General features: G+C 53.8%; 1 protein-coding gene across 3 annotated transcripts in view; it reads right to left on the reverse strand.

Moving 5' to 3' along the window:
* Positions 1 to 235: 235 nt before the first annotated feature.
* The window catches only part of Nsmce1 (NSE1 homolog, SMC5-SMC6 complex component), a 30,463-nt gene continuing 6,459 nt past the window's right edge, over positions 236 to 24,239 (reverse strand). For all 3 annotated transcript variants that reach the window (XM_005405135.2, XM_013504879.1, XM_013504878.1), the window contains 7 exons: positions 22,774 to 22,920; positions 5,861 to 5,982; positions 5,625 to 5,702; positions 4,537 to 4,683; positions 1,994 to 2,110; positions 846 to 966; positions 236 to 497 (listed from right to left, as the gene is read on the reverse strand). In XM_005405135.2, the coding sequence (XP_005405192.1) occupies positions 418 to 497; positions 846 to 966; positions 1,994 to 2,110; positions 4,537 to 4,683; positions 5,625 to 5,702; positions 5,861 to 5,982; positions 22,774 to 22,909 (801 nt within the window). In that variant the 5' untranslated portion in view covers positions 22,910 to 22,920 and the 3' untranslated portion in view covers positions 236 to 417. The remainder of the gene's footprint in view (positions 498 to 845; positions 967 to 1,993; positions 2,111 to 4,536; positions 4,684 to 5,624; positions 5,703 to 5,860; positions 5,983 to 22,773; positions 22,921 to 24,239) is intronic.

A 24,239-nucleotide genomic window follows, 5' to 3' on the forward strand; every position in this document is an offset into this window, starting at 1 on the left:
GCCTTCGGGCCTCTCGCTTCCTGGGCCAGAGGAGGATCCAGACCGCGGGGAGCCGGGACACCAAGTCCCTGACCAGAGGCTGGGGCTGAGGCCAGAGCCCTCTGACAAGGACAGCGCTGCCCTAGGCTGCCGGCGTACAGTAGGAGCCTGCAAGCTTCCCAGCTGCAACCCAAGCCAAGGATTCCGCTACCACGTCAGCCCAAGCAGGGGTGGCCAGACACAAACCGCACGCCCGCAAGCGCTCAGCATGCCTTTATTCCAGACCTGCCTACAGGGAGCACAGGCGGGGCGGGGGCGCAGCGTGTGTGTGTGTGTGTGTGTGTGTGTGTGTGTGTGTGTGTGCGTGTGTGTGCGTGTGCCGCGTGGCACCCCCTGCCCGCAAGGGCTCCGGAGGGGCCGCCCTCCTGCAGGACGCTGCTAATGCTGCCGGGACCGCAGGGACCTTCGGCTGGGCTTGGAGACAGCAGCTTCCCGCTCCTTCTCGGGGTCGAAGACTTCTGCGCACAGAACAGGCGGGAAGACGGTGAGCAGGGAGGCTGGCGGCGTGGAGCAGCCGCCCCCACCTAAGCTGCTTCCCAGGCCCAAGACTCTGCCCATTTCTGCACCACCCCCACCCCGCCTCTGCCCCAGCCGCGCCCCGTGAGCCCCGGTTTCGGGAAGAAGGCATGGAGCTGCGGACACGGCCTTGGCGTCCCCGTCCTGAGAGCGCTGCAGAGCGCCTCATGCAGACAGCTCACAGCTGGGACCCACCCGGGCAAGTCGGGGTCCCCGCTGCTGCAGTGCGGCCCTGGCCCTGGCCCACAGGCCCGAGGGCGCTGCTGGTCCCGCCAGCCCAACCCCCGCACCTGGAATCTCGTGGGGCCAGTAGTCGTTGCAGTGGGGGCAGTGCGGCTCGGGGATGGACTGGAAGTACTTGGCCACGCAGGGCAAGTGCATTCTGATGCCACACGTTTCACAGCTTTGACCCTGGAAGAGGCCCAACAAGGGGGAGCTCGCACCCACCCTGAAGGGAGTTTCACCACCCGCAGGGAAGCTGCAGAGATGGGCAGCAGGCTCTGCAGTCTCATTAATACTGCTAATGATCCCCAGGTCCTCAGAGCAGTGGGTCTTAGGAAAGAATTCTGGGCACATCTGGGGAGTATGGTGGAGCACACCTATAATCCCAGAACTCTGGAGGCTGAGGCAGGAGCATTTCTATGAGCTCGAGGCCCACCTGGGCTACATAGGTGAGTTCAAGGCCAGCCTGCACTATAGTGAGACCCTTCCTCAAAAAAAAAAAAAAAAAGAAGTTGAAGGTACCTAACGGCCTGTTGCTGGGTCCTTTCGCAACTTAAGCAGACCCCTGCCTCAAAATAAAAAATAAAAAGGGCTATGGATATAGCTCAGTGTGAATGCTCTGGGTTGGGATTCTGAATATATTATATAAACACAGGCAGAAGCAGCTGAAGACTACTGACAGATCAGCCCAGACCTCTTCGGCTCCCTGCACACAGACCCCACGGGGCACACACGGCCACAGCATGGCAGGAGGCAAATGGGGACATGGATCATAAACGACAGCGAGCGCACTTAGCCCAGCATCACACTTCCAGGAGCCTGACCCACGGGCACGGCCCCTGGGTGCCCAGGCATGCGTGTGAGAGGCCCATCAAGAGACTGCGGTCATGTAAAGTTAAAATTAAACAGGAGGAAACACAACGGCCAGCACCAGCCCGATGGCTGTGAAGCCTTCCGAGCAGTGTAGAGGAGACGGCTCAGAACAATCCACGCGGAAGACACTCCTCACAGAGCTGCCTCGGTAATGCCAGCTGCACAAGACTCGGAGGGGCCTTTCTGGAGGAAACTGAACGGAGGGAGAGCCCGTGGGCTGGAACTGAGGCAGCAACGTGGCACGCCCTGCGGGTGGCTGCGGGAGGGCCCTGCCCTGTCCACGGAGACGGCCTGGTCAGCCACGGGGGGCGGGGGGCACCAGAGCGCGCGCTCCACCCCATACCTGGATGAGGAGGCCGTGGCAGATGTTGCAGACCTTCACGGCATCGGGGTACGTCTCCCGGATGTACTGCTCCATCTCCAGGATGGCCCGGCCGTGCAGTGTGAACTCGCCTTCCTTCTGCAGGGACAGAACACGCGGCGGGCGTCCTCAGCCAGGGCCTGTCCAGCTCAGGGCCTCGGTCCCTCTGGAGTCCCACAGCCCAAAGCCCAGGAAGACACAAGGGCTGGATGCTCCCGGCCACTGGACTTTCACCAACGCCAGGCAACCCGTGTCAGCGACGCCCCCTGGAAAGACCTCCAAGCAGGGAAAACCGAGGCAAAGACCTAAAAGGCCACGGAGGTGAAGGTTCCCTTGCCCCCTCAATTTTCTCAGGGCCTTGCTGTGTCTGACGGACGTGATCCCTCCACGTGTGGAGGAGCCTTGCAAACAAAGCACCGTCCCGGACCTCAGCAGGGGGGCCGGCAGCCCCGGCTAGGAGAGGCCGTCGTCCCAGTGCTGCGTCCGCCGCTCCCCCTCCCTCCCATCGCGCCCCCACGCACGGCCCGGCCAGGAAGCAGCACTGCCACGGGGCCCGCACAGGGCCCGGGCTCGCTCTGCAGACCAGGTGGGAGGGCGTCGGACAGGACCGGGCGGGCGCTGACCGCAGCGCGGGTGGCAGGCCTGCTCGAGGAAGCTGGGTCTCCTGCTCCCGTGCCTTGGCACACTGGAAATTCTCTGCAGCCCAGGAACCAGAAGAGCCGCTGCCTGTGCGGCCGGCCCTCTGCCGTCACTGAGAGGAGCTGGAGCAAGGAGGATGGAGCAGGTGCCACGGGGCCTCGCCAGGTGCTTCTGTTTCGTCACAATCAACTACTGAACTGGGGCGTGAGCCCGGTACCCCTTCTGCTGCTACGTCTGATTCAAGGAGCTGCCTGCCTGGGGGTTGGCAGCGGGAGGCCCACGGCCCAGGCCTCGCCAGGAGATGGCGCCACCGAGGAGGGAACCCTACCTGCCTGGCCCGGGCGCTGCCCGCTTTCATTTTTACAACTCTGAGAACTGAGACTCCACTTCAGACTTCACAGTCAGCAGCACCCAGGGACTCTGTGCAGGGTCTCGGGGCCAGGCACGGCCCCCGCCCCCAGCCAGGCAGCCACAGCACCCGGCAACCCTGGCCTGACCTGGCGTCCAGCTGGGAAGAACAGGCCCCCAGTCCCCGGCCTGTACTGCTCTCCAAACCGCAAGCAAGGAGAGTCCTGCCAGCGCTGCCAGGGCCCGTCGGCACGCTAAGCCCTGCAGTGCCCCCGCCTTCTCAGAGTCACCCCTGGGGTCTCTGGCACCAGCCTGCCTGGGCTGCCAAGGGCCATCGTCCTGCAATGACCAGTATTTCTCGTGCCACGCCACCCACCCGTGTAGCCGCCCACTGCGCAAGCCTGACGGAGCATCTGCGGCGGGGCGTACAAAGCCCTAACCCCGGTCCTTAAGAATCCTGCTTGGCCCAGGCCACAGACACCCCAGGGAGAACCGCTGGTCACGACCTGAGCGGCCTGAGAACACTCCCTGCTGCCAAGTCCACCGACTCTGGGCCTGACCATGGGCTGTGCCACCGGCAGGGTGCCAGTGTAACCAGGCCACTGCGCACGGTCAGCTAAAACCCAAGCTCACAGCACCCCTCCCGGGGCAGCAGGCGCGCTCACGGACACGACGCACATGCCGAGCTCCCAGCCCTGCCCACACCTTCCCTGCCCGGGCCCCTTCCTGCCCCTGCCTCCCGACAGGCACCCCGGGGTCCGAATCCGGGGAGGACTGCAGGGGTGGCCGCCCCATTCCCACAGGCACAGCTCAGAGCCCTACAGAGGAGCCGGCGGCCAGCTGCCCTGGCGGGAAGCGAAGGGCTGCTGTCACAAGCAGCGGCCCCCAGCCCCAGGTCCGAGGCCCGGGACGACGCTGAGGCCAGCACAGCCCATCCGACACACACGCCGCGCCCCGCAGGGGGCGGAGTGAGGCAGCTGGGCCCACTCGGAGCGAGGCCCGCGTTTCCTGGAAACAGTGCTGCCTTCCTGGAAAGAGAGCAGACCCCAGGGCTTCTCCCATCGGCAGGCCTGCTCTCAGCCTGTCCTTCCCGGGCTTCCTCAGCCCCTCTCCAGGGAGGGCCCCCGGCCCCGGAGAACAGAGCGCTGGCATCACCCCACGACGAGCACAGCAGGGCCGCGGGCCGCTCCGCGTGCCGTGGCGTGGCACTACCGGCCTCACTCCTACCTCACTCCCGCTCCCCGGCCCGGGAGGCACACTGACTCCTCCCAGGGAGACGCAGGGCCGTGCCCCACACCGGCTTACCCTGCCTCACGGTCTGCGCCACAGGCTTAAGGGGCCCTGCAGCTGGAAAACCTGGGCGCAGCTCCCAGCTCTGCCACTTCCAGCTGTAGCATCTTGCACAATTGTGTGAGTACCTGGGGGACCCAGGGCCTCCTCGCAGGGCCACAGAGAAGCACCAAGAGGGCCCGGCTCAGCCGCCACCACTGGAGACTGCGGTGTGGAGGAGTTCCGAACCAAGGCGGGGCCCGGCGTACCTCGATCAGCCACTTGCTCTGCACGAACTTCTGCAGCACCTGCTCAGCTTCCTTCTTCTTCATCTTCTTGCCCTTCAGTTGATCGACCAGATTCAAAATGTTTGTGGAAGATGCAAAGCCAGTTTCTGAGTCAACAATCAGCTCCAGCTGGAAGAGAGTAGGCCCCGCGTTCCTCTCTTAAATCAGCAGAAAGCCTTGGAAGCCATCAGCCCACTTCTAGCAGGGATGCAGCAAAACTGCTCCCACCCCAGGCGGCTCTGCACCCTGGTGCAGCCCTATAGAGACAGTGTCGTACTGTGCGTCAGAGGGCCATGGGCGTGTCCTGCGCTACGGACTAAGGGTCACTCCCGTGAGGTCCTCCCAGAGAAGTAACCCAACGTCCCAGACCCAGAGGGGTCCGCCCCGCCTCCTGCCGCCCACCCGAAGGAGAGGAGGTCGAGTGAACGACTGGAGGGGTGGCGGTGCCTCTCCTCTCTCAGGCTGGGGGCTGGGAAGGCAGCGGGGCAGGGTGGGGGTGCCAGCAGGAGACCGCAGGAGCTGCACGGCCCTGAGGATGCAGGGCCTGGCAGAGCGAGCACAGGCCAATGGGGAGGTGGGCTTCCTGGCAGGAACATGAGAGTCCCTCCTCCAGAGCCCGGTCCTCAACCTGCGCTGCTGACCGCCCCCACGGAGTCTAAATTAGGGACCTGGACCCCCAGATTCAGCTTCAGCACATCCCGGGGTGGGGAGGAGTGGGCTCCGTGCACCCCCAGTGACTGCAATGCGCTCAGGGCCAGGGCCACTGTGCTCGCCGGGTGCTGACTGAGCGAGCGCCCCGAAGCGCGGCGGAGCAGGCGTGTGCGCTCAATCAGCAGCACGGGGCAGAGCCAGGAGCCGGTCCCCAGTGTGACCGCCGCTCCCAGGGGCGTTCTGGGCAGCCAGGCAGAAATGCCGGCCACGCCCCAAGCAGCCCCCCTTCCCACACAGCAGCGACGGCCTGCACCTCCCGCTGACCCTCCAAGACGACGGCTTCTGTCTAATGCTGGAGGCAGAAGCATCCCGTAAGACGCCCAGCCGCCAGGCAGTGGGGGTTACTCCACGCCACTTACAGCCTTTCTGAAGAGATCCAGCTCATTCTCTGCAAAATCCGTGGCCATTTTGGAAACTGCAGTTGTAGCAAGATTCACCTAAAAAAAAATCAGTCGACACAACAATCAGACCTGGTATTTTAACTGAACGCTGGCCACCCCCTCCCCAGCGGCAGAGCCTGCACAGATGGGCCACTTGTCCACTGGCTGTGCCAGGTCCTCAGAAACGCCACTAGAGGGCGCTGTTGTGCACGTACCAGCGCATAAATGGGTCTCCCGTCATCTTCGGTGACGCCCTTCTTAATCTCGATGTACAAGGACTCCAAGACGCTGTTAATGTTATTGATGAAGTCCTCCAGCTTGTCTACTGGAGCACTGTCTGCAAACAGGGGCAAAAAGGGGGGAGGAGCGTGACCTAAAGCACGCAGCTAGTATTAATCTTTCTGTGGCATCTGAATAGAGGCAGCCCAGCCAGGAAGGGGCAAAGGTGCTGCCCTCTTGGGTGAAAGCCAGTAGGCTGTGGTTCTCTTCTTCCTGGAGTAGTCAGAGATCAGCAGACAAGAGACGGAGGGTGCAGTAGGGCAGGAAGGCTGCGTGAGATGGTATCTGAGCCACTGAGACTGCCCTGCTCTTCCTGCTCGCTGACAGCCCTGCTGCACCCCTGAAGCGCGCCCTGCTGCCAGGGACCATGCCCAGCGTGCACCTTTGTGGTCCTGCGGTGAGCGCCCAGCTCTCCCAGTGCGTCCCAGGGCCCCGGGGAGCCTGTGTCCCTGTACATCCTCACGTGGCGGGTCCATCACCGCTCCTTCCTCCCTAGCACAGTATCCACACATCAACTGAACACCAGCAGGCTGGCCAGGGCAACGGGAGGAAACCAGCAGCGGGTGAGAGCAGAGGCCCTCAGGAGCATGCCCGCAGCCAGCAATGGCGCGAGCCGCCCCCCGCCTCCTCGGCAGCGCAGGCTCTGTTCCGCGGTACAAGTGCTGAGGCCTGGCACAAGTACCGGGCGTGGCCAGAGCCCCAGGGAGCCCAGAAGGCCCGGAAAGCCTGGCTCCAGCACCCAGCTGGCACCTGCCCTCGAGGCGCATCCCACTGTGCTGCCAGCAGGGGGCCACCGCCCAGGCTGCTGTTCGGGCGAGGGCTGTTGCGGGGTGGGCTTACTACAGGGGGACCGGAGGAACGGACACCAGTCAGCTAGGGGAGGAAGGAGCGAAGACGACGCTGCAGGGGAAGTGAGACACGGCTCACGGGGGGCCTCCAGCGGGCAGCGTGGCCTTTCTCCTGTGGGCAGCAGCGCCTCTGAACACTGAACGTGGAAGAAAGACACAGCCAGCTCTGTGTCTCCGAATTACCCTTTGTGCTGCAATACGCGTTTTTTAAAAATACCTGGCCGGGCGTGGTGGCGCACCCCTGGAATCCCAGCACTCAGGAGGCTGAGGCAGGAGGATCGTTGCAAGTTCAAGGCCAGCCTGGGCTACAAAGTGAGCTCAAGGCCGGCATGAACTGCACAGCGAGACCCTAAATAACTAAAAAACTACCTGTGGCTCTTTATGAAGCATAACCTGCATCTATACTCACATCTACACGTGAACGTTAACACACAACTCAATGCCTTCTCACAAACTGAACACACGTGACCAACGTCCGGACGGAGAAGCAGAGCACCACCCCCATCCTCTCACCACCGCCCCGCACCCGCCCCAACTGTACTGTGACACTTTTCAAACTGCGAGCAGGTACTGCTGCTTTCGCTTCTTAAAATAACTTCCCAAGATTTATGTTCTTCCAGATCGCAAAATGTTACCACTTCTGTTAAAAACCGTAACAGGACGAACCAGGCAACACTGCAGGAAAGAGGCCTGGAAGGTCCCCCCACCCCCTCGGCGGAGAACCAAGGCCGCCAGTAGGAGGGGACTCCAGTAGGGGGGGACCCGGAGGAGGGAACTGTGGCGACATTGAGTGTGTCCACATTTGACCTCGTACAGAGGGCGCATCCCAGCCGCCTCAATACCTGCAGTGCAGCTCCAACTACAGGCCGCGTGTTGGTGGCACTGGAGCACGCGGCCGGGTGAAGCGGGTGGTGACAACCCGGCCCATGAGCTCCAGCACAGAGGCCGACTGGTTAAGGCCACACAGTGCCACTAATGTGCCATTCACACCGGGCCTAACCTCCCTTTCAAACAGCTTTTATTTTTTCCAGAAGCAATTTAAATGAGAAATCAACAGTAAATAGGTGGGACGCGCATGCCACACACAGTGAAACTTGCCCTGGTCCTGGGAAGCTGGTGGGGAGGGGGCACCGCTGCACTTCTGTCCCCGCCTTCCCTTCCGATTCCCGACGCCCCCTGCGTGTCCCCTGCGGCCTCCCCTCCCCTGGAGCCCACTCAAGCGGCCCTTTGTCTCCGAAGCGCTCTCCTCCTGCCCGTGCAGAATGCCTTGGCGTGCCCCTCTCCTGCACGGCGCCAGCGCTTCCTCGCGGGCCTGGCCCTCCTGCCCCTCCGCCGTGCCGGAGCTCTCGGCCCCACAAAGCACGGACCTCAGGAAACCCCCTCCCCGGGCACGCAACAGGGTCCTCTGTGGGGAGGCTGCACGCTGCCAGCCAACGTGACTCGGAGCAAGTCCCGCCCCTGGAAGTGACAGTTCACACTTTCCACGGAAGAGGACCCTCCTGGGTGTCACGGAGAAAAATGTGCTCCGTGGGCAGATCAAAGGCTTTCTAACCCGTGGCCTTTCCAGGTCCTGGCTGTGCGGCCATCCCCAGCACCTCAGCCTGCGCCATGCAAGTGCACCCAGGGTCCTCAGCAAGGAGGTGGAGGAGGTGGAGGAGGAGGCGCTGCCCACCGCCGTCCCCTGCGGAAACCACGCAGGGGCTGCTCCCCACCTCCAGGCTCCCCTCCGCACAAGCCTCCCGGCAGGGTGCGCCTGCCGCTTCCTCCACTGGCGATCTCATCTTCAGGGTTCTCAGGACTCCCTGGGAATGAACCCTGCGCACCCCCCCCCCCGCCAACTGGCTTTGCTTTCTGACGGCAAGAGGGCAGCCTGGGGCACGGGGACAGCACCAGAGGCTGGATGCCCCTGGCCCTGCCCTCGCTCTGCCCCTTTCCCCGCAGCCTCACACTGCGCGTCCGGCCGGCACTTCCCTCCAGCCCTCTCCCTGCTCCCGGGTTCCCAGGCCCCATGCCAGACAGGCCTGACCAGGGCGCCCCTCCCGGCCTGCACCCCCTCCTCAGGCACTTCCTCCCTTGCTGCACAGCTCTCAGTTACAGCTCTCCGGTTCCTGTGTCCAGCCACCCACACTGCAGTCGCCTGCCAAGGTCTGGCTGCCTCCGGCCCAGTCCCCTCTCAGGCGAGACCCTGGCCTTTCTGTTTTTAACTGTACATTTGTGTGGACGCGGTGGGCTCCCATAGTCAGGGAACCATAGGCGGGAGCGGAGGAGGCCACAGCCTCAGTGAGCCTAGAGCGAAGCCAGTACTCGCACAGCCAGACAGGCTGCCACCCTGAGCAGGGACCAAGGCCCCCTGCTGGAGCAGCTTCCAGCCAGCCACTACAGCGCGGGAAGCTGCCTTGGCCAGGAGGTGCTGCTGCGCATCCGGCTCACCCCTGCACGGCCCCCAGGTCCCCGTCAGCCCTCTCCGAGCTGGCCACGCTGAACCTGTGTTTGCAGGTGGCAGGGCCCGACACCCACCGAGGGTCAAGTTACAGCAGCCTGGGGCTTCCCTGGGCTTCCCCACCGCAGGCCTTCAGGAGCAGCAGCTGAGGCTCACAGCTCTGCCCCTAGCACCCCCAGCCCCTGGGGCCATGGAGAAGCTGCTCTTTGTAAACCTGCTGGGACACAGGGCTAACGACACTTAGCCCCAGTATTCCCGAGCCTAAGGCCACGTCAGATGCGAGAGACAGGCGGCATCCTGCCACGCCGAGATGGCTACTTCCAATGGGAATGCCCGTCAGACGAGCCTCAGCGGGTAACACTGCTCCCCTCTTCAGAACTAGCATAACCTACATCTATACCTTTCTCCTGTGGGCAGCAGCGCCTCTGAACACTGAACGTAGAAGAAAGACACAGCCAGCTCTGTGTCTCCAAATTACCCTTTGTGCTGCAAAACCGACAGAAAAAAGACACGGGCTTCGGTGAGCAGCACAGGACCCGCTGCTGTCAGGCAGGGCTTGGATCAGAGGCCAGGTCTCCGCACACCAGCAGTGTGCAGGGGGTGACATGGCGTAGCCGGCGACAAGCAGGGCGGCTAGGCCCTCGTCCACCGCCACCACCGCCTCTGCTCCGGCTGCAGACACACCCAACCAGGAGCGCCACGTCTGCCAAGCAAGGGCGACCCTGTGCACCTGCATCCTCGGTGCCACCTGTGTTTTCTCTACCTGTCAGCAGCTGTATGCGATTCTCACGGGCTGCGGGAAGGCGGCTGGCGTGACTGTAATTGTCCTTACTGGGTAACCGGCACCACTCCCAAGCTTGGTGCGTTTCATCATGGTAACAGTGGCCCATACGTGAGCTACTAACGCCACCTTTATGTACAGATGATGTTAATCCTGAGCAGATCCTGAACAGACCAAATAACTTGCTCAGAGTTTCCCTAACTTGGAAATGGAGCCCAGGGCTGCCTGACAGCAATGCCCAGGCCCTGGGCACGGAGCCACCCGGTCTCTGCAGGCAGACCTGAGCGAACGTTCCCGACACCGGACCCACCACAGACACAGCCTGCTGCACAGGGCCCTGCGGCACCCCGAAGAGGGGCTCCACCCGCACAGGGGGCAGCGCCCGGCCAGCTACCAGGACAGCACAGGTGCGGCTGAAGGGGAGGCGGCACACAGGAGGCCAAGCCCTAGCCAGGCCGGGGACACCCACCTCGGCCCAGCCCCAGGCACTGGCTGGCCCCTGCGTGCTCAGCCCACGCTGCGCAGGCGGACGGAGAGGCGGCAGTGCTTTCCTGATCTGGAAGTCCTGACAACAGCGGCAGGCGACACATGGCCCTCCAGAGCGTGCACAGGCTGGGGCGGCCCGGACCAAGCCAGGACGCTGCTCCTCCAGGGACAAGGGGCTGGGTTCATTCACTGCGAATGAGTTTTTTCGGGCTGTGTACAATTTTTTTCTCCTTTGCTCAAAATTAATCTCTCCCAGTGAACCTCTTCTTATTGAATCAGGGTCCCTGGCTCCCGGAGGTCAGCGGGACCCTGTGGGTTTGCTACACATTTGAGTAACAGGTAGTCAGAAGGTGTCCTGCCCTAACTTCTCACCAACAAACAGTTTTGTTCTCAGCTAGGGACCAAAAATAGAAAATGCTATTTTCAGGCAGAGAAAATGAGAGCAGAGAATAAGCCCCTGGGGCCTAGCCCACCCAGGGGCCAACGCGCCCCGCACAGCCCCGAAGGGGAAGCAGGCGGGCCCTGCGCCGAGGCCGTGGGCTGGGATGCAGGGAGGCGGGCGGGCAGGAGCAGCCGCAAGACTTCACCTCTCAGCCTGCAGTTCTCATCCGTGCCGGAGGAGGAGACGACCCCAGCCTCCAGACGCACGGCCACGGCGAGGGCCGCCAGCGGTACTTCCAGAGCACGGCTGTGGACAGAGCCTGAAAGGACAGGGACGGCAGCACAGTCGCTTTTCGTGTGGCAAATCCTGTGACACACCCCGCAGTTCCGACACCGGCACACCAACGCTGTGTGTGCCACAGCACTGCCCCCATCTTCTCAGCAGACCTCAGAAGCCACCAGGCCAGCCGGCACCAGTCACTGTCTCTTTCAAAAGGGCCAACAGGAGTCAGAGAAGTGAAGGACTGGGCAGAAAGCAGCGAAGTCTGCAACAGAAACCAGACATCTAACCATGAACTGTTTAATGCACAGACAAGAAGACCTGACATTTGTTTTTAAAAACCATTACTTAGGTATGCAATGACGTCGAGAACGACTACAAAGCAACACTGGGGGCAGCAGGGGGGGTCCAGTGAAAATGAGACTGGTCAGGAGCTCACCGTGGTTTGGCCTGGGTACTGGACACACAGGCCTGTGCTGTACTGTCCCCCCTTTCTCTGTGACTGACTTTTTCCACTGTACAAAGTTAAAAATAATTCCCTGCTCAGCCACCATGTAACCTGACTCCTTAGCCCTCATAATTCTAAACCAAAGCAGAGAAAAATAAGGGCTGGGGGTGGTGGCGCGCGCCTATAATCCCAGCACTCAGGAGGCTGAGGCAGGAGGGTCACTGCCAAGTTCGAGACCAGCCTGGGCTACAAAGTGAGTTCAAGGCCAGCCTGAACTGCATAGGGAGACTCTGTCTCAGACAAAAAGAAGAGAAAGAAATGAGTGCCTGGGACAGGGGGGCTCTAAAGCTACACAGAGGTGGATGCTTGCAACAGTCTGTTTTCAGACATACTGCTCTAAGATGTTTCCAAGTACACAGAGGCCGTGTTGTGGAAAACCAAGAGACATTCAGCCCACTCTTCAGCCACGCTCCCAGGACGCAGCACGACGCTTCCTGCACAGCTCCTGTGTCTCAGCTGCACACGAGGGGCACCGAAGGCCACGATGACACCGCTGGAGCAGGGACAGCGCCACGGTGCCCGGCCCTGTGTGCACAGCAAGCCACGAGGGGCGCATTCCCGGCCCGTCTGCTGCCCGGCCCCGCTGACGTGTGCTCCTGCGCACACCTGTCCATCCAGTGAGTTCTGGGTCACTGGAGCCAGGACGACACGGAAGCCACCGTCACGGCACTGCCTGTGGGCACGGGTCATTAGATGCGGGGTCACCTGACCCACGCTCTTTGGAAACAGGCAGTCCAACTGTGCCGGAGAGGAGCAGCAGCTCTGACACCTCCTGTGGCGCTGTCCCCCTCCCCTGCCCACTCAGGAGCTCCAGAAGCCGATCAGCGCTCTGCAGGGAATAGCGGAACAGCTTGCGGACAGCCAGCTTAGCTGAACCAGCTCCCTCCGGCACGTGCTGAAGTGACAAATCCACTGCCTGTGACAGCTAGGCAGGAAGCACCTGTGCACGGAACACACATCCCATCCCAAAGGCAGGGCTACTCTGCTCCAGCCAAGCGCTCCTCGGGTTTTTACAAGGCATCTCCTAGCGGTTCCTGAACCCCAAGATTCCTGCCTAGGCACACAACTGCCAGTCACATATCCTAGATGTTGAAAAATTCACCAAGCAACATGCTAGCTGTTGCGTTTCAAGCTAATTTTTTCCACTCTTCAGCTATGATCCCAGGTGCCATTCCTCCTGATTATCCCAGAAAGATAAGCCAACTCTAACAGCAGTAAGCTTATTAACTGCTCATCACAGCCAGAGGGGAGAAATGTACAGTGAGATCATTAAGAACAGAAGGAAATTTTATTGGGAACCGGCTTCTAATTAGCACCAAGCCCTCTCTGAGAGAAGGTGCTGACCAGTCCGACTGCAGACACAGGAGAGAATACTGAACTACAGCGTCAACCCCACAGGGACTCACACGGCGGCCTGCAGCCCAGTGGGGTTCATTAAAAATCAGCACGTTTAGAACAAGCCTGGGCCGAAGGCATGCAAGGTCTGACAAAAGCTGAAAAGATTGAACGAACACATTCCTGTGATACTGCGCTCCTTGATCTATTCTCAGCACAAGCATTTCAGTCGCTCTGCTGTTAGTTGTTCAAACATTTCATTTATTTTGCTCACTGGAAAAATTTCAAATCTTACTTTTTTCAATATAAAATTTTGGGTACTTTACCTGACTTTCCTTAGAACAATCATAGTTTTTTTTTTTTTTTTAATTGTATTTATTTATTTTATTTTTTGGTGGTTTTGAGGCAGTGTCTCACTATGCAGTTCATGCCTTGAGCTCACTTTGTAGCCCAGGCTGGCCTCGAACTCACAACAATCTCCTGCCTCAGCCTCCCAAGTGCTGGGATTACAGGTGTGTGCCACCATGCCCGGCAGAACAGTAATAATTTTAAACCCCACTAAAAAGTACCATAAAACATAGCAAAATCAATTACGGAACGTCAGCACTGGGGCATACTGAACAGTACAGTACCTTACGGCACTCTGGCATCGATCAAAGTAAAAATGAATTAAGGGAAAAGGTACCAATGGATGCTAAAACTGGAGGGTCAAAAGGGGCGAGGAATGGGATATCTACTTTGTCTCCAAGTACTGGCCTGAAAACTACTTACTAACCACACAAGAGAAAGGGTAGCTTTGCAGTCAGACAGCCTGGCAGATAGCATCTCACCCAACACTGCGCAGCGTTTGACGGGATGAAAATAGAACACGCCACCGTTCTGCACGATGTCTGCAAAACCGTAAGGCACAACCTGCATCTCATCAGGAGGAAACGTCAGACAAAACCAAGCTGATGAACATCCTACAACTATCTCATGTGGCATCTGAGAACTTCAAATGTGGGCAATCCAAATTAAGACATGTTCTAAGTGGAGCTGGGGATTTAGCTCAGCGGCACAGCGCCTGCCTGGCAAGCGCAAGGTCATGAGTTCGATTCCCAGTACCAGAAAAAGAAAAAAAAAAAAGACATGTTCTAAGTGTAAAATACACACCGGATTCCAAAGACAGAATATTTTTTAAAATGTAAAATAATTCATTTATCATTTTTTACATTGCTAAAATGTTGGGATAGTATTACTTTGGAAATGAATTGTACCTGTTTCTTTTCACCAGAAAATTTTAATTCTATACGCAGCTTGCACTATATTTCTAGCAGACAGTGCTATCTAGAAAATAACTAAGGAGTAATCTTCAAAACTGCCACATTTGGAAACGTCAAGGATTGACTGAGAATACTCCTCACGTAAGACTAAGGAAATTATAACAAATAAATGCAACCCATGACCCTAGGAAGGGTACTTTGCTTTACAAAGGACAGTATTGAAACAACCAAAGAAACCTGAGTGAAGCCGGGTATGGTGGCGCACGCCTGTAATCCTAGCACTCAGGAGGCTGAGGCAGGAGGATCACTGCAAGTTCGAGGCCAGCCTGGGCTACAAAGTGAGCTCAAGGCCACCCTGAACTGCACAGCAAGACCTTGTCTCAAAAAGACAAAAAAAAAAAAAAAAGAAAGAAAGAAAGAAACCTGAGTGAAGTCTATGGACTGCATGGTAATGATGTATCAATTCAAATTTCCTAATTTAAAGGTGAAACTGAAGTTATTTAGGAGAAAATCCCTGCTAGAAGGAAAGTCTAGAATTCAAGGGTTGATGAGATTTATTAAATTGGTCACTTAAACGCTAACTCAAAATTATAAGAAAATTGGTAACTTACTATTAAATGATTCGGGGGTGGGGTTACACTGTTCTTACAACTTTGCTATGAGTGTGAAATTATTTCAAAATGAGAAATAAATGTGAAAAGCAGACCTAGGATCTTGAGGCAAGGAAACCACCACGAAACTGGGGCTGACTCCGACGGCAGCACGCAGTGGGGGTGAGGGCCCAGGGCCAGGTGGACGGCTGGCGGGACAGTACACCTGACTCTGCTGTATAGGAGAGGGCACTGTGCCTGGGGACTCCTTAAGGAATTCTGGCTGGGCCACTTGTTCTGCCCGCTTTCTGCTTCTGCTCCCCAGTAACCCTAAGCGATCAGCGAGGCAGGGGCTCCAGCCAAGAGCTGGGGTTTCCTCTGACCACTTCTTTCTTCTGAATATTGTAGTGTACATACAATACTGTCACGCATAAAATTCTTCACTTAGCCACCAATTCAATGAATGACTAGTTGCACGAATGTGACCCGGCTGCTGAATGAGAAACGTCTGTAGCTCACTGTCTTGTGTTGCTAAGTAACATCCCATTATGTGACTATGCCATAGTCCATGGATTTGTTCATCTGTTGATGGGCAGTCAGGTTTGTGTAGTGTGGAGGCCATTCCAAGTAAAGCTACTCGGAACAGTTCCGTACCGACTTCTCTGCGGACCTGTATTTTTACTTCTCTTGAGTAAAGACCCATGAAAAGAATCTCTGGGGCCAGTGAAGCTGCCACACTCTTTTCCCAAATGGCTGTAACGTTTTACATTTCCAGCCTCTGTGTTCTTGCTAATTCTTAGTATGCACAAGCTGTTTAATTTTAACCATTCTAACAGGTGCTGGGTGTTATCTGTGGATTTAATTTGCATTCTTCTACTGCCTAACTGTTACTATGCATCCTTCCTCAGCTTATCTGCCACCTGTATGACTTACCTGGAAATGACTCATCCACTCTTCTGTCCATCTTTTATTGGGTTGTATGACTTCTTATCACTGAGCTTTGAGAACTCTACATATTCTAGATATGTCACTTGTAAATAGTTTCTCCTAGTATTTTGTTTGGGTTTTTCTTTTTGTGGCAGTTTCATGTTTATTAAAGGCAGGGAAAAAACCAGAAGGGTAATGGAAAAATGAATTTGAGCCAAGTAAAAAGGGAGGGAAAAAATAAAAATACACCCTTCTGTCTTGCAAAGGGCAATCAGGAAGAAGCACGATAGCTTTTTCACTCTTTAAACAGCGTAAAGAGCGTAAGTTTTTAACTTGGAGGTCAAATTTACCAACTTGATCTTTATGATCAGACTTTTGGTGTTGGTTCCAAGAAATCTTTGCCTAATTCTAGGACACAAACATTTTCTCCTGTGTTTTCTTACAGGTGTTTATAGCTTGAAAGTTTTACATTTAGGTCTACGATTCGCTTTAAGTTAAATTTTGTATATGGTACTAAGTATAACTCAAGGTTCATTTTTTCTTTTCAGCATTTACAGAAGAGACTATTTCCATAGAACTGCTCCGGCGATTGTCACAAACTAGCTGCCCATCTATGTGTAGATCTATTTCTACACACTCAATTTCATTCCATTAATCTGTGTATCTACCTTTTCACCACAATCATATGGTTAGGATACAGTAGCTTCATAATAAGTCTTGAGATCAGACAATGTTCGTTCTCCAAGTTTAATCATCTTTTTTGAAACAGTTTTGGCTTTTCTAGGTTATTTATATTTCCATATGAATTTCAGAATCAACTTGATATTTCTATAAAAAGCACCTAGGATTTCATTGGGATTGATTTAAATCTACAGATCAATCTCTAAAGAACTGGAATCTTAATACTGAGTTGTCCTGCCCACGAACATGACACGTCTCTCCATTTATTCACCTTCCCTTGGATTTCTCTCAGCAAGGCTTCGCAGTTTTCAGCATGCAGGTCTTATATATTTTTGATAGATTTACTCCTAAGAATTTGATGTTTTTGATGCTAATATGAATGGCACCATTTTAAAATTCAATTTCTGATGATTCATTACTAATACATAAAAATACAATTGATATTAGGCTTTCATCTCATACTCGGCAATGTAACTAAATTCATCTATTAGTTCTGTGGGTTTTCTTTTCTTAGGTTTTCTTTTCTCAGATTTTCTACATAGAAAACCACGCTGTCTACGAACAGACCAATCGTTTTCCATCCTCCTTTCCAATCCAAATGTTTTTTCTTGCCTAAGTGCAGAGGCTACAACCTATAGTCTCCATTGCTAATGTTGAATAGCAAAGGTGAGAACAGACATTCTTGTCTCTCCCTGATATTAGGAGCGAAGTCCTCAGTCTCAGTATCAGCTACAATGATGTTAGCTGTAAGTTTTACAGACATCAAGTTAAATTAAGTCCTGCATCAAGTCCTGCATCAAGTTAAATTAATTTCCTTCTCTCCCCACTTTGTACAAGGTTATTTATCGAGAACAGATACTGAGGTTCAGACAGTTGTCGACCCCTGCTCCCGCTCTAAGCCCCGAAGTCTGTGTATCTCATTACATCCTGGTCCTCATCATCCCTTTAGTTTGCTGTTAGAAATTTCTGCTACACCATGCAGGGTAGACATTAGATTTTGTCACCAACTTTTTCTGCAGTATTAAAGTGATTTTTTTTTTCAGTTTGTTAATACGATGAATTATGTTGACTTTTAAATACCAAACCAATCCTGCATTCTTGGGATAAACCCCACTAGGTCATGAGACATCAGTCTTTTTATATATTTTGGGAGTTACATTTGCCAAAACGGTATTTAGAATCTCAGCATCTAAAATTCATGAGGAATCATGGTTGTTTTTTCTTTTCCTGTAATAGCTTTTGGTTTCAGAACAATGCAAGCCTCATGAAATGAGTTGACAGGTGGTTACTTCTCAGTTTTCTGGGGAAGTTTGGTGGTACAGGTTGAATATCCCTTATCTGAAATGCTTGGGACCAGAAATATTTTCAATTTTATATTTTTTCCAATTTCACAATATTTGCATATGTATATATAATGAGCTATCTTGGGGATAAGATCCAAGTATAAACAAGTAATTTATTTATGTTTTCATATACACTTCTTACAAATAGCTTAAATGCAATTTTGTATGGTATTTTAAATAACTTTGTTATGAAAGATACATGGTGTAGAATTCTCTACATGTGGTACCCTGCTGGTACTCACAAACATTCAGATTTTGGAGCGTTTTAGATTAAGAATGCTCAGCCTATATTTCTTCCTTAAATATTGGATAGACACCATCAATGCCTAGAACCAGTACTATTCCCAGTCCCGTGCATTATTCTCTTTAATCCTCTCAACTGTTTTTTCCCCTGGTCTCAGCGATTCCCATGATGACCCTTGCAGCAGAGATACTATGGGAGTCTCCGAAGTTGTCTCTCTCCTACGTCAAGTACTAACATTCTCCCCTGTGCAAATTCTAGCCGCCTGAGTCCTTCTGAATTCTCATCTCAGCCTAACTCAGGGAGTCAGCCTAGCTCTGCCTGGGAACCCCAGGGCCCTGGCCTGGAACTTCCTGCCATGCAATGAGTCGGGACTACTGCAGTGCTCACTGTCACTCACACCTATTGTAGAAGAGAAGATTTTTGGTTTTGTCACTGGTTCCGGGTACAGACTCTCAAAGCCTTGGAATTCCTGAGTGAGAACGGTGACAATGGGACTATTTCTTGTTTCAATGAGGCAACCCTTTCACAGCTATACCACCTTGAACATGCCCAACCACATCTAATGAGGCAATTCTTAGCAGCCCCTCGGCAGCTTCACGATGGGGGCTGGTCACCACAAAGACCAAGCCTGGATGAGAGGCTTGGAAGCTTCAGCCCTATCCCTTGAAGACAGGGACTAGCTCATCATTAATGGCTAAAGACTGAACTCATTCAAGGTGTGGCCGTAATACATGTCTCACTGGCGGGCCGCTCCAGACCACCAGCGGTACACGCACAACGGCGCCATCGGGCAGTATGGGACAGTGCCATGGCGTGGTTCCACCTGATGGAAGAGTCATGCATGTACCACTGGTGGTTCAAGCTGGCAGAAACGAGTCAACTGGCACCTATATAATGAAACCTCCGTAACACCCCAAAATGATAGGCTTTGGAGATTGGGGTGTTGAACACATCAAGGTGCTGAGAGGGCAGTGCACTCAGAGAGGGCACAGGTCCTCCACACACCTCCACCTCCCAGCCTGGCCCTATTGGCTACTTCTGAGTAGTATCCTTCATAATAAACTAACAAAGGTAAGGAAAGTGTTTTCCTGAGGTCTACAAGTCCTTCCAGCAAATTATCAAACACAAGGAAGGAGGCAAGGAGGTAGGTCATGGAAACTCCTGATTTACAGCCAGTCAGTCAGAAGTACAGGTGGCCAGGACTTGCAGCTGGCATCTGAAGTTGGGGCAGTCTGTGGGACTGAGTCCCTTCCAGTTGTGGGATCCAATGTTAAGTCCAGGTAAACAGTGTGAGAATTAAAATGAATTGTTGGGCACTACATTACTATCTGTAGAATGGGAAAAGTAGTACTGCAAAAGATATCAGCTATTTAGTGTCAGAAGTGGGGAAAAAAATCTCATTATATGTTTCTCAGGGGATCACTCTTGGGCAGGGGATGTAGCTTACTAGTAGGGCACCTGGCAGCATATACAAAGCCCTAGGTTCCATCCCCAGTTCCCCAGCACCAAAGGGAAAAAGAGAGAGAGAGAGATCACTGTTCACCCATTGAGGAATGTCCCGTATTTCACATATTTTGTCCATCTTTGATGGTTTCAGGCAGGAGAGTGTATTGGTCCTTGAGAATCCAACTTAACCAAAAATGGAAGCCTGCAAACCTGAGTCGTCCTCAACACTACCACATGGCCATTTAAGCTTCCTGTGACTACCACCAGCAAGAGGCTCCTAGTGGAGTCATCTGACTCCTTGTCTGAATGACTCACAAAACCCAAGGTGAAGCAAACACTTCACCTCGATGTCACCAGTCCCCCCACACACAGCCTGGCTCACATGAGATACTCAGGAAGCTCTGCTGGATGAACTACTACACACATCGCTGCAACCCTGGCCCAAAATCTAAGGTCCTCTAAGAACACAGGTCCCCAACACTGTTCTGAAAGGCCAGGCTCAAGACTTTGCATTGAGACTTCAGAACAAATCTAAATTCTTCACTAGCCAGGAGATGTTGGGGAAGATGACACCCCCTAAGGACAGTTAAAAAGACAGCCTAAACAGAGGCCCAAAATAAGAAGTGCTTTGATCAGGGGACAAACCCAGGGAAGGAGCAATTAGAATACCTTGTGGTTTCACTTTGTCTGACAGTTCTCTTAGAAGCAAAGTATTTTTCCAATTGGTACAGGGACTTTCCTGGGCATCTCTTCAGTGCATAAGAGATGAATAATATCAGGGCTTGTAAGTATTGACTTAATTTCAGGCAATTCCTTTCCACTTGTTTTAACATTTCTTTAGCAACGAGAATGCTTGGGAACAAACTTTTTGTTGTATTTCGTTTTGGTTTGGTTTTGAGATGGGGTCTCACCATGCTGCCTGGGCTGGTCTCACCATCTCAGCCTCCTGAGCAGATAGGATTATAAGTGCACACCACTGGGCCCAGCACATGCTTTTTGATGTTTTAATGTTTTGCTTTTTGGTTTTAATGACAGATAGAAGAAAACTGACTATAGCTATATCCTGCTCACTCTAACCATAAGCCTGTCTGGATTTTTTTTAAAAAAAGGACACACAAAGTGTAAAATATGAAGTCCTGTCTTACTCCTGGATTCACTTGCTGCTGTTCATCCCAAGTGAACCCCAGTCAGGGTAAATACAGAAAAGTCAGATACAGGGCTGAGGATTTAGCTCAGCGGCACAGCACCTGCCTGGCAAGCGCAAGGTCATGAGTTCGATTCCCCGGTACCGGGGAAAAAAAAAAAGACAAAAGAAAAGTCAGATACAAGATAGCATGAGCACACACTCACATAAGTTATGACAGAACAGTGCTATAATTGCTCTATTTTATTATCAGGTGCTGGGAATCTCTTGCTATGCCTTATACATGAAACTTTATCATGGTGTGTATGTGTATACTGGAAGGAAACAGATTCTCTAGGGCTTGGTACCTTCCAGTTTCAGGCATCCACTAAGGGTCTGGGAATTTATCCCCTGAGTGTAAGGGGCAACTACTGTAAACCAATTCCTAGATATATTGTACAGGACTTTCCTAAGTTAGCTCAGACCAGTTTTAAAGGTCAAACAAAGACAAAAACACTTTCGTTCTGAGTATTAAGGTACCATGCAGCTCCCTGCACCAACTGTGAAACTTCCCCAGCAGTATCACCACTTACATTCAGGACTTACAAAGAGAAACCAAAAGGACAAAGGAACACGTTGCCCTGCAGATAAGAGACGAGTCAGGCATTCTTGGGCCTATCTCTGCAGGAGGCTGGGTGGCAGGCTGAGAGCCCTGGGGGGTGTTTTAAAGAGCAAGGAAGGCAGGCTGACAGATACCATAATCCCTTTCAGTGAAGAAGTCTTTCACCAAAGACCCCCATCCTCCACAGTACAGGCGACTACTGCACCCAGACCTTGACTGGAGCGACAGCTCCAGACACAGCACGGACACCACTTTCCTGCATCCGGTTCTCCCACAGGTCTGCGCTGGGCACAGACTAGACGCCAGACCGTTCCTACAGTGCGCAGGCCACTTCAGATCTGAAAACCTGCACACCCAAAGAACCTTTTCTTCCTGCACTTCGTACCTTCTGTCTAGGCATTCCCACAGCACGCCTTAGTGGTCACCTGTGCGCCTTACTGTGGGACCCTCCAGGATTATGACTTGTTCCTGTGCTTCAGGCTCCCAGAATCCCACCGCAGGCCCCCGTGGACCAGGCCTCTGCAGAATGCCGTGTGGGACCCCCTCACCCTGCCTCCCTTTTTCTTCTGTACATCTTGAAAGAATATTTATTTCTCTATTCACCATCTCTCCTTCTTATCCCCATTCACCCCCAGCTCTCAGGATGTGGGCTCCAGCTCTAGCAGGCTGTGGAAACGGCACTACTGAAACATGGCCCCGTCTCGTGTCCATTCACCTGGGTGCTTTGTGGGCCCAGACCGCAGACCCTTTTCTCACTCTTCTTGGCTCAGCTCACCTCTGTTATTTTTTCCTACTTTTCTGTTGAAAACTAAAAATACAGACAGAAATACAAAAATGCAAAACAAAAAGCAAATATTTATATTCCCATGAATCAGAAGTGACAAAGCCAGTAATGTCACGTTTGCTTTATGTCTTCATTTCCTAAAAGAACAGAACAGGATGAAGATGAAGACCCCTGTAATCCGCACTGGGCACCCACTCCCACTCTTCTTCCTGCCCGCAAGCAAGCACCCCCCAGGGCACTGCACCCTTTCGGTTCACCCCTTTCACTTGCAGCTGTACTCCTAAGCAATGAAAATCATTTTGTACTCCACAAAATGACCTCATGCAATAACTTACCAAGCTTCCTTCATTCTGCAAGATTTCCCCACAGTGACCCTCCACAGGCCTGCAGACCTGATTCCACTTGCTGCACTGACCCGACAGTGGAGCTCTGCCAGGGCCAAGGGTCCTGTGTGCCTCACGTCTCTTACTTCCCTGAACCACCCTACGTGTTGTGTATAATCGCCGACCCCGTTTTACAGACAAGGAAGTCGGCTGGAGCACAGGCCAGCGCTTTAGAATCAAGGTTTTTATCTACTGAGCTAAATGTCACATTGACTTGGAGCAGGGAAGGATGAGACCGGAAAGATGGAACGGTGGAAACGCGCAAGGAGAGGTGAATGCTCAGGTCAGGATGACGGCCTACCCTGTCGCAGGGTAGTACGCCAGCGTCACTAGCTCCCAATCCACAAGCAGCAGCGCATGCGGGGGACAGGGAAATGACACTTACAGTCGTGAACCTTGTAGCAGTGGTTCTGCAGGCGCTTGACGTCCCGCTCCTCCAGCACACCGTGAGTCATCAGCAGCTGCAGGAAGCGCCGGTGCACGTCGGTCATGGCGCCCGTTCTTCTGGCGTTGCCCTGCATGTGTAAAGGAGCTGAGAGAAGCACAGGAAATCTAGTCACCTGTGGGCGCACAGAAGCGGTGCTCTGGGCTTTGTACTCATTTATGCTAAGAAAGATATGTTTATCACGGTTTTTAGAATTACGCTCCTCGCGGTGATTACTACAAAGGGGAAAAGAACATGAGCCAAGGGCTGCCCACACTGGTGCCGGGAAGCAGAGATTCCGGAGGCAGAACACTGGGGCTCCCAGCCTGGCTCCACCACCACTTAGCAGATGTGTGAAACTGGGCAAGTCTCCACGTGCTTTAGTTTTGTTCGGTAAAATAGGAACAATGATAGAAGTGTCCTCCAAAGAACTGCTACAAGGACTAAATCAGTAAGTACATGCGTGAGCCTGTCAGTGCCAGGAAGCACTACACCAGTGCTGGCTCTTCTCACTGCCCGGCGATTTGGAGTCTGAACCTTGGCTCAGCCACTTACCAGACCTGCGGCCTCGCAGAGATTTAGCAGGGGCTGTGTTTTCTCCCCACAAAACTATAAAAGCGTTCACTGCTTAGAAAGCTGCTAGTAAACAATAAATGTTAGTTTCCTCTTCCTCTCCCCAAACCACTAGTAAATCAACTGTCACAGCAGGACTACGGGCTATTTCGAAAATCTCCTGCTCTCTAATAAAATGCTATCTTTCCACAAACCGCAAAGATCAGAGCTGATAAACGTACAACACAAGCACTGCTCAAAACACCTGCTCCTGTCATTCAGAGGCACCACAGGGGAGGGCCCGAGAGCGTGGGTTTGCGACTAGACAGGGGCCAGTGTGTGCCAGACCTGCCTGACCTCAAGAATCATCTACCTTGCATTTTAGTAATAGAGATTCCTGGGCCCCTTTCGGGGAGGGTCAGACTCATGGGGCCTGGATTCTGAGGTGTTAACATTCACTTTAGGAGATGCCGCAGTCTACGGTGCAAATTTGCTGTTGCCTTGGGCAAATGGCGCAAGGAACCCTTTTAGCTAACATGTGCTGTCTCCCTAAGGCTCTGCTCGTCTACAAAGCAGGGATAATAATATACATATCTCTTAAAGGCATAAGATGACATGTAAGCGAGACAGGACCGCCAGAAGCTTGCCAAGAGCCTGCTACACAAAGGAGACACAAAAATGCTTGTTGCTGTCCTGCCTCTGTGTCTCTCTCTGTCTCTGTGTGTCTGTCTGTCTGTCTGTCTGTCTGTCTGTCTCTCTCTCTCTCTCTGAGACAACAGAGTCAGGCTGGCTTTGAACTCACTATGTAGCCCAGGTTGGCCTTGAACTTGCAGCGATCCTCCTGCCTCAGCCTCCCAAGTGCTGGGATTACAGGC

This window comes from Chinchilla lanigera, unplaced genomic scaffold (genome assembly GCF_000276665.1).
Source record: "Chinchilla lanigera isolate Chin_1 unplaced genomic scaffold, ChiLan1.0 scaffold00092, whole genome shotgun sequence".
NCBI classification, from domain to species: Eukaryota; Metazoa; Chordata; class Mammalia; order Rodentia; family Chinchillidae; genus Chinchilla; species Chinchilla lanigera.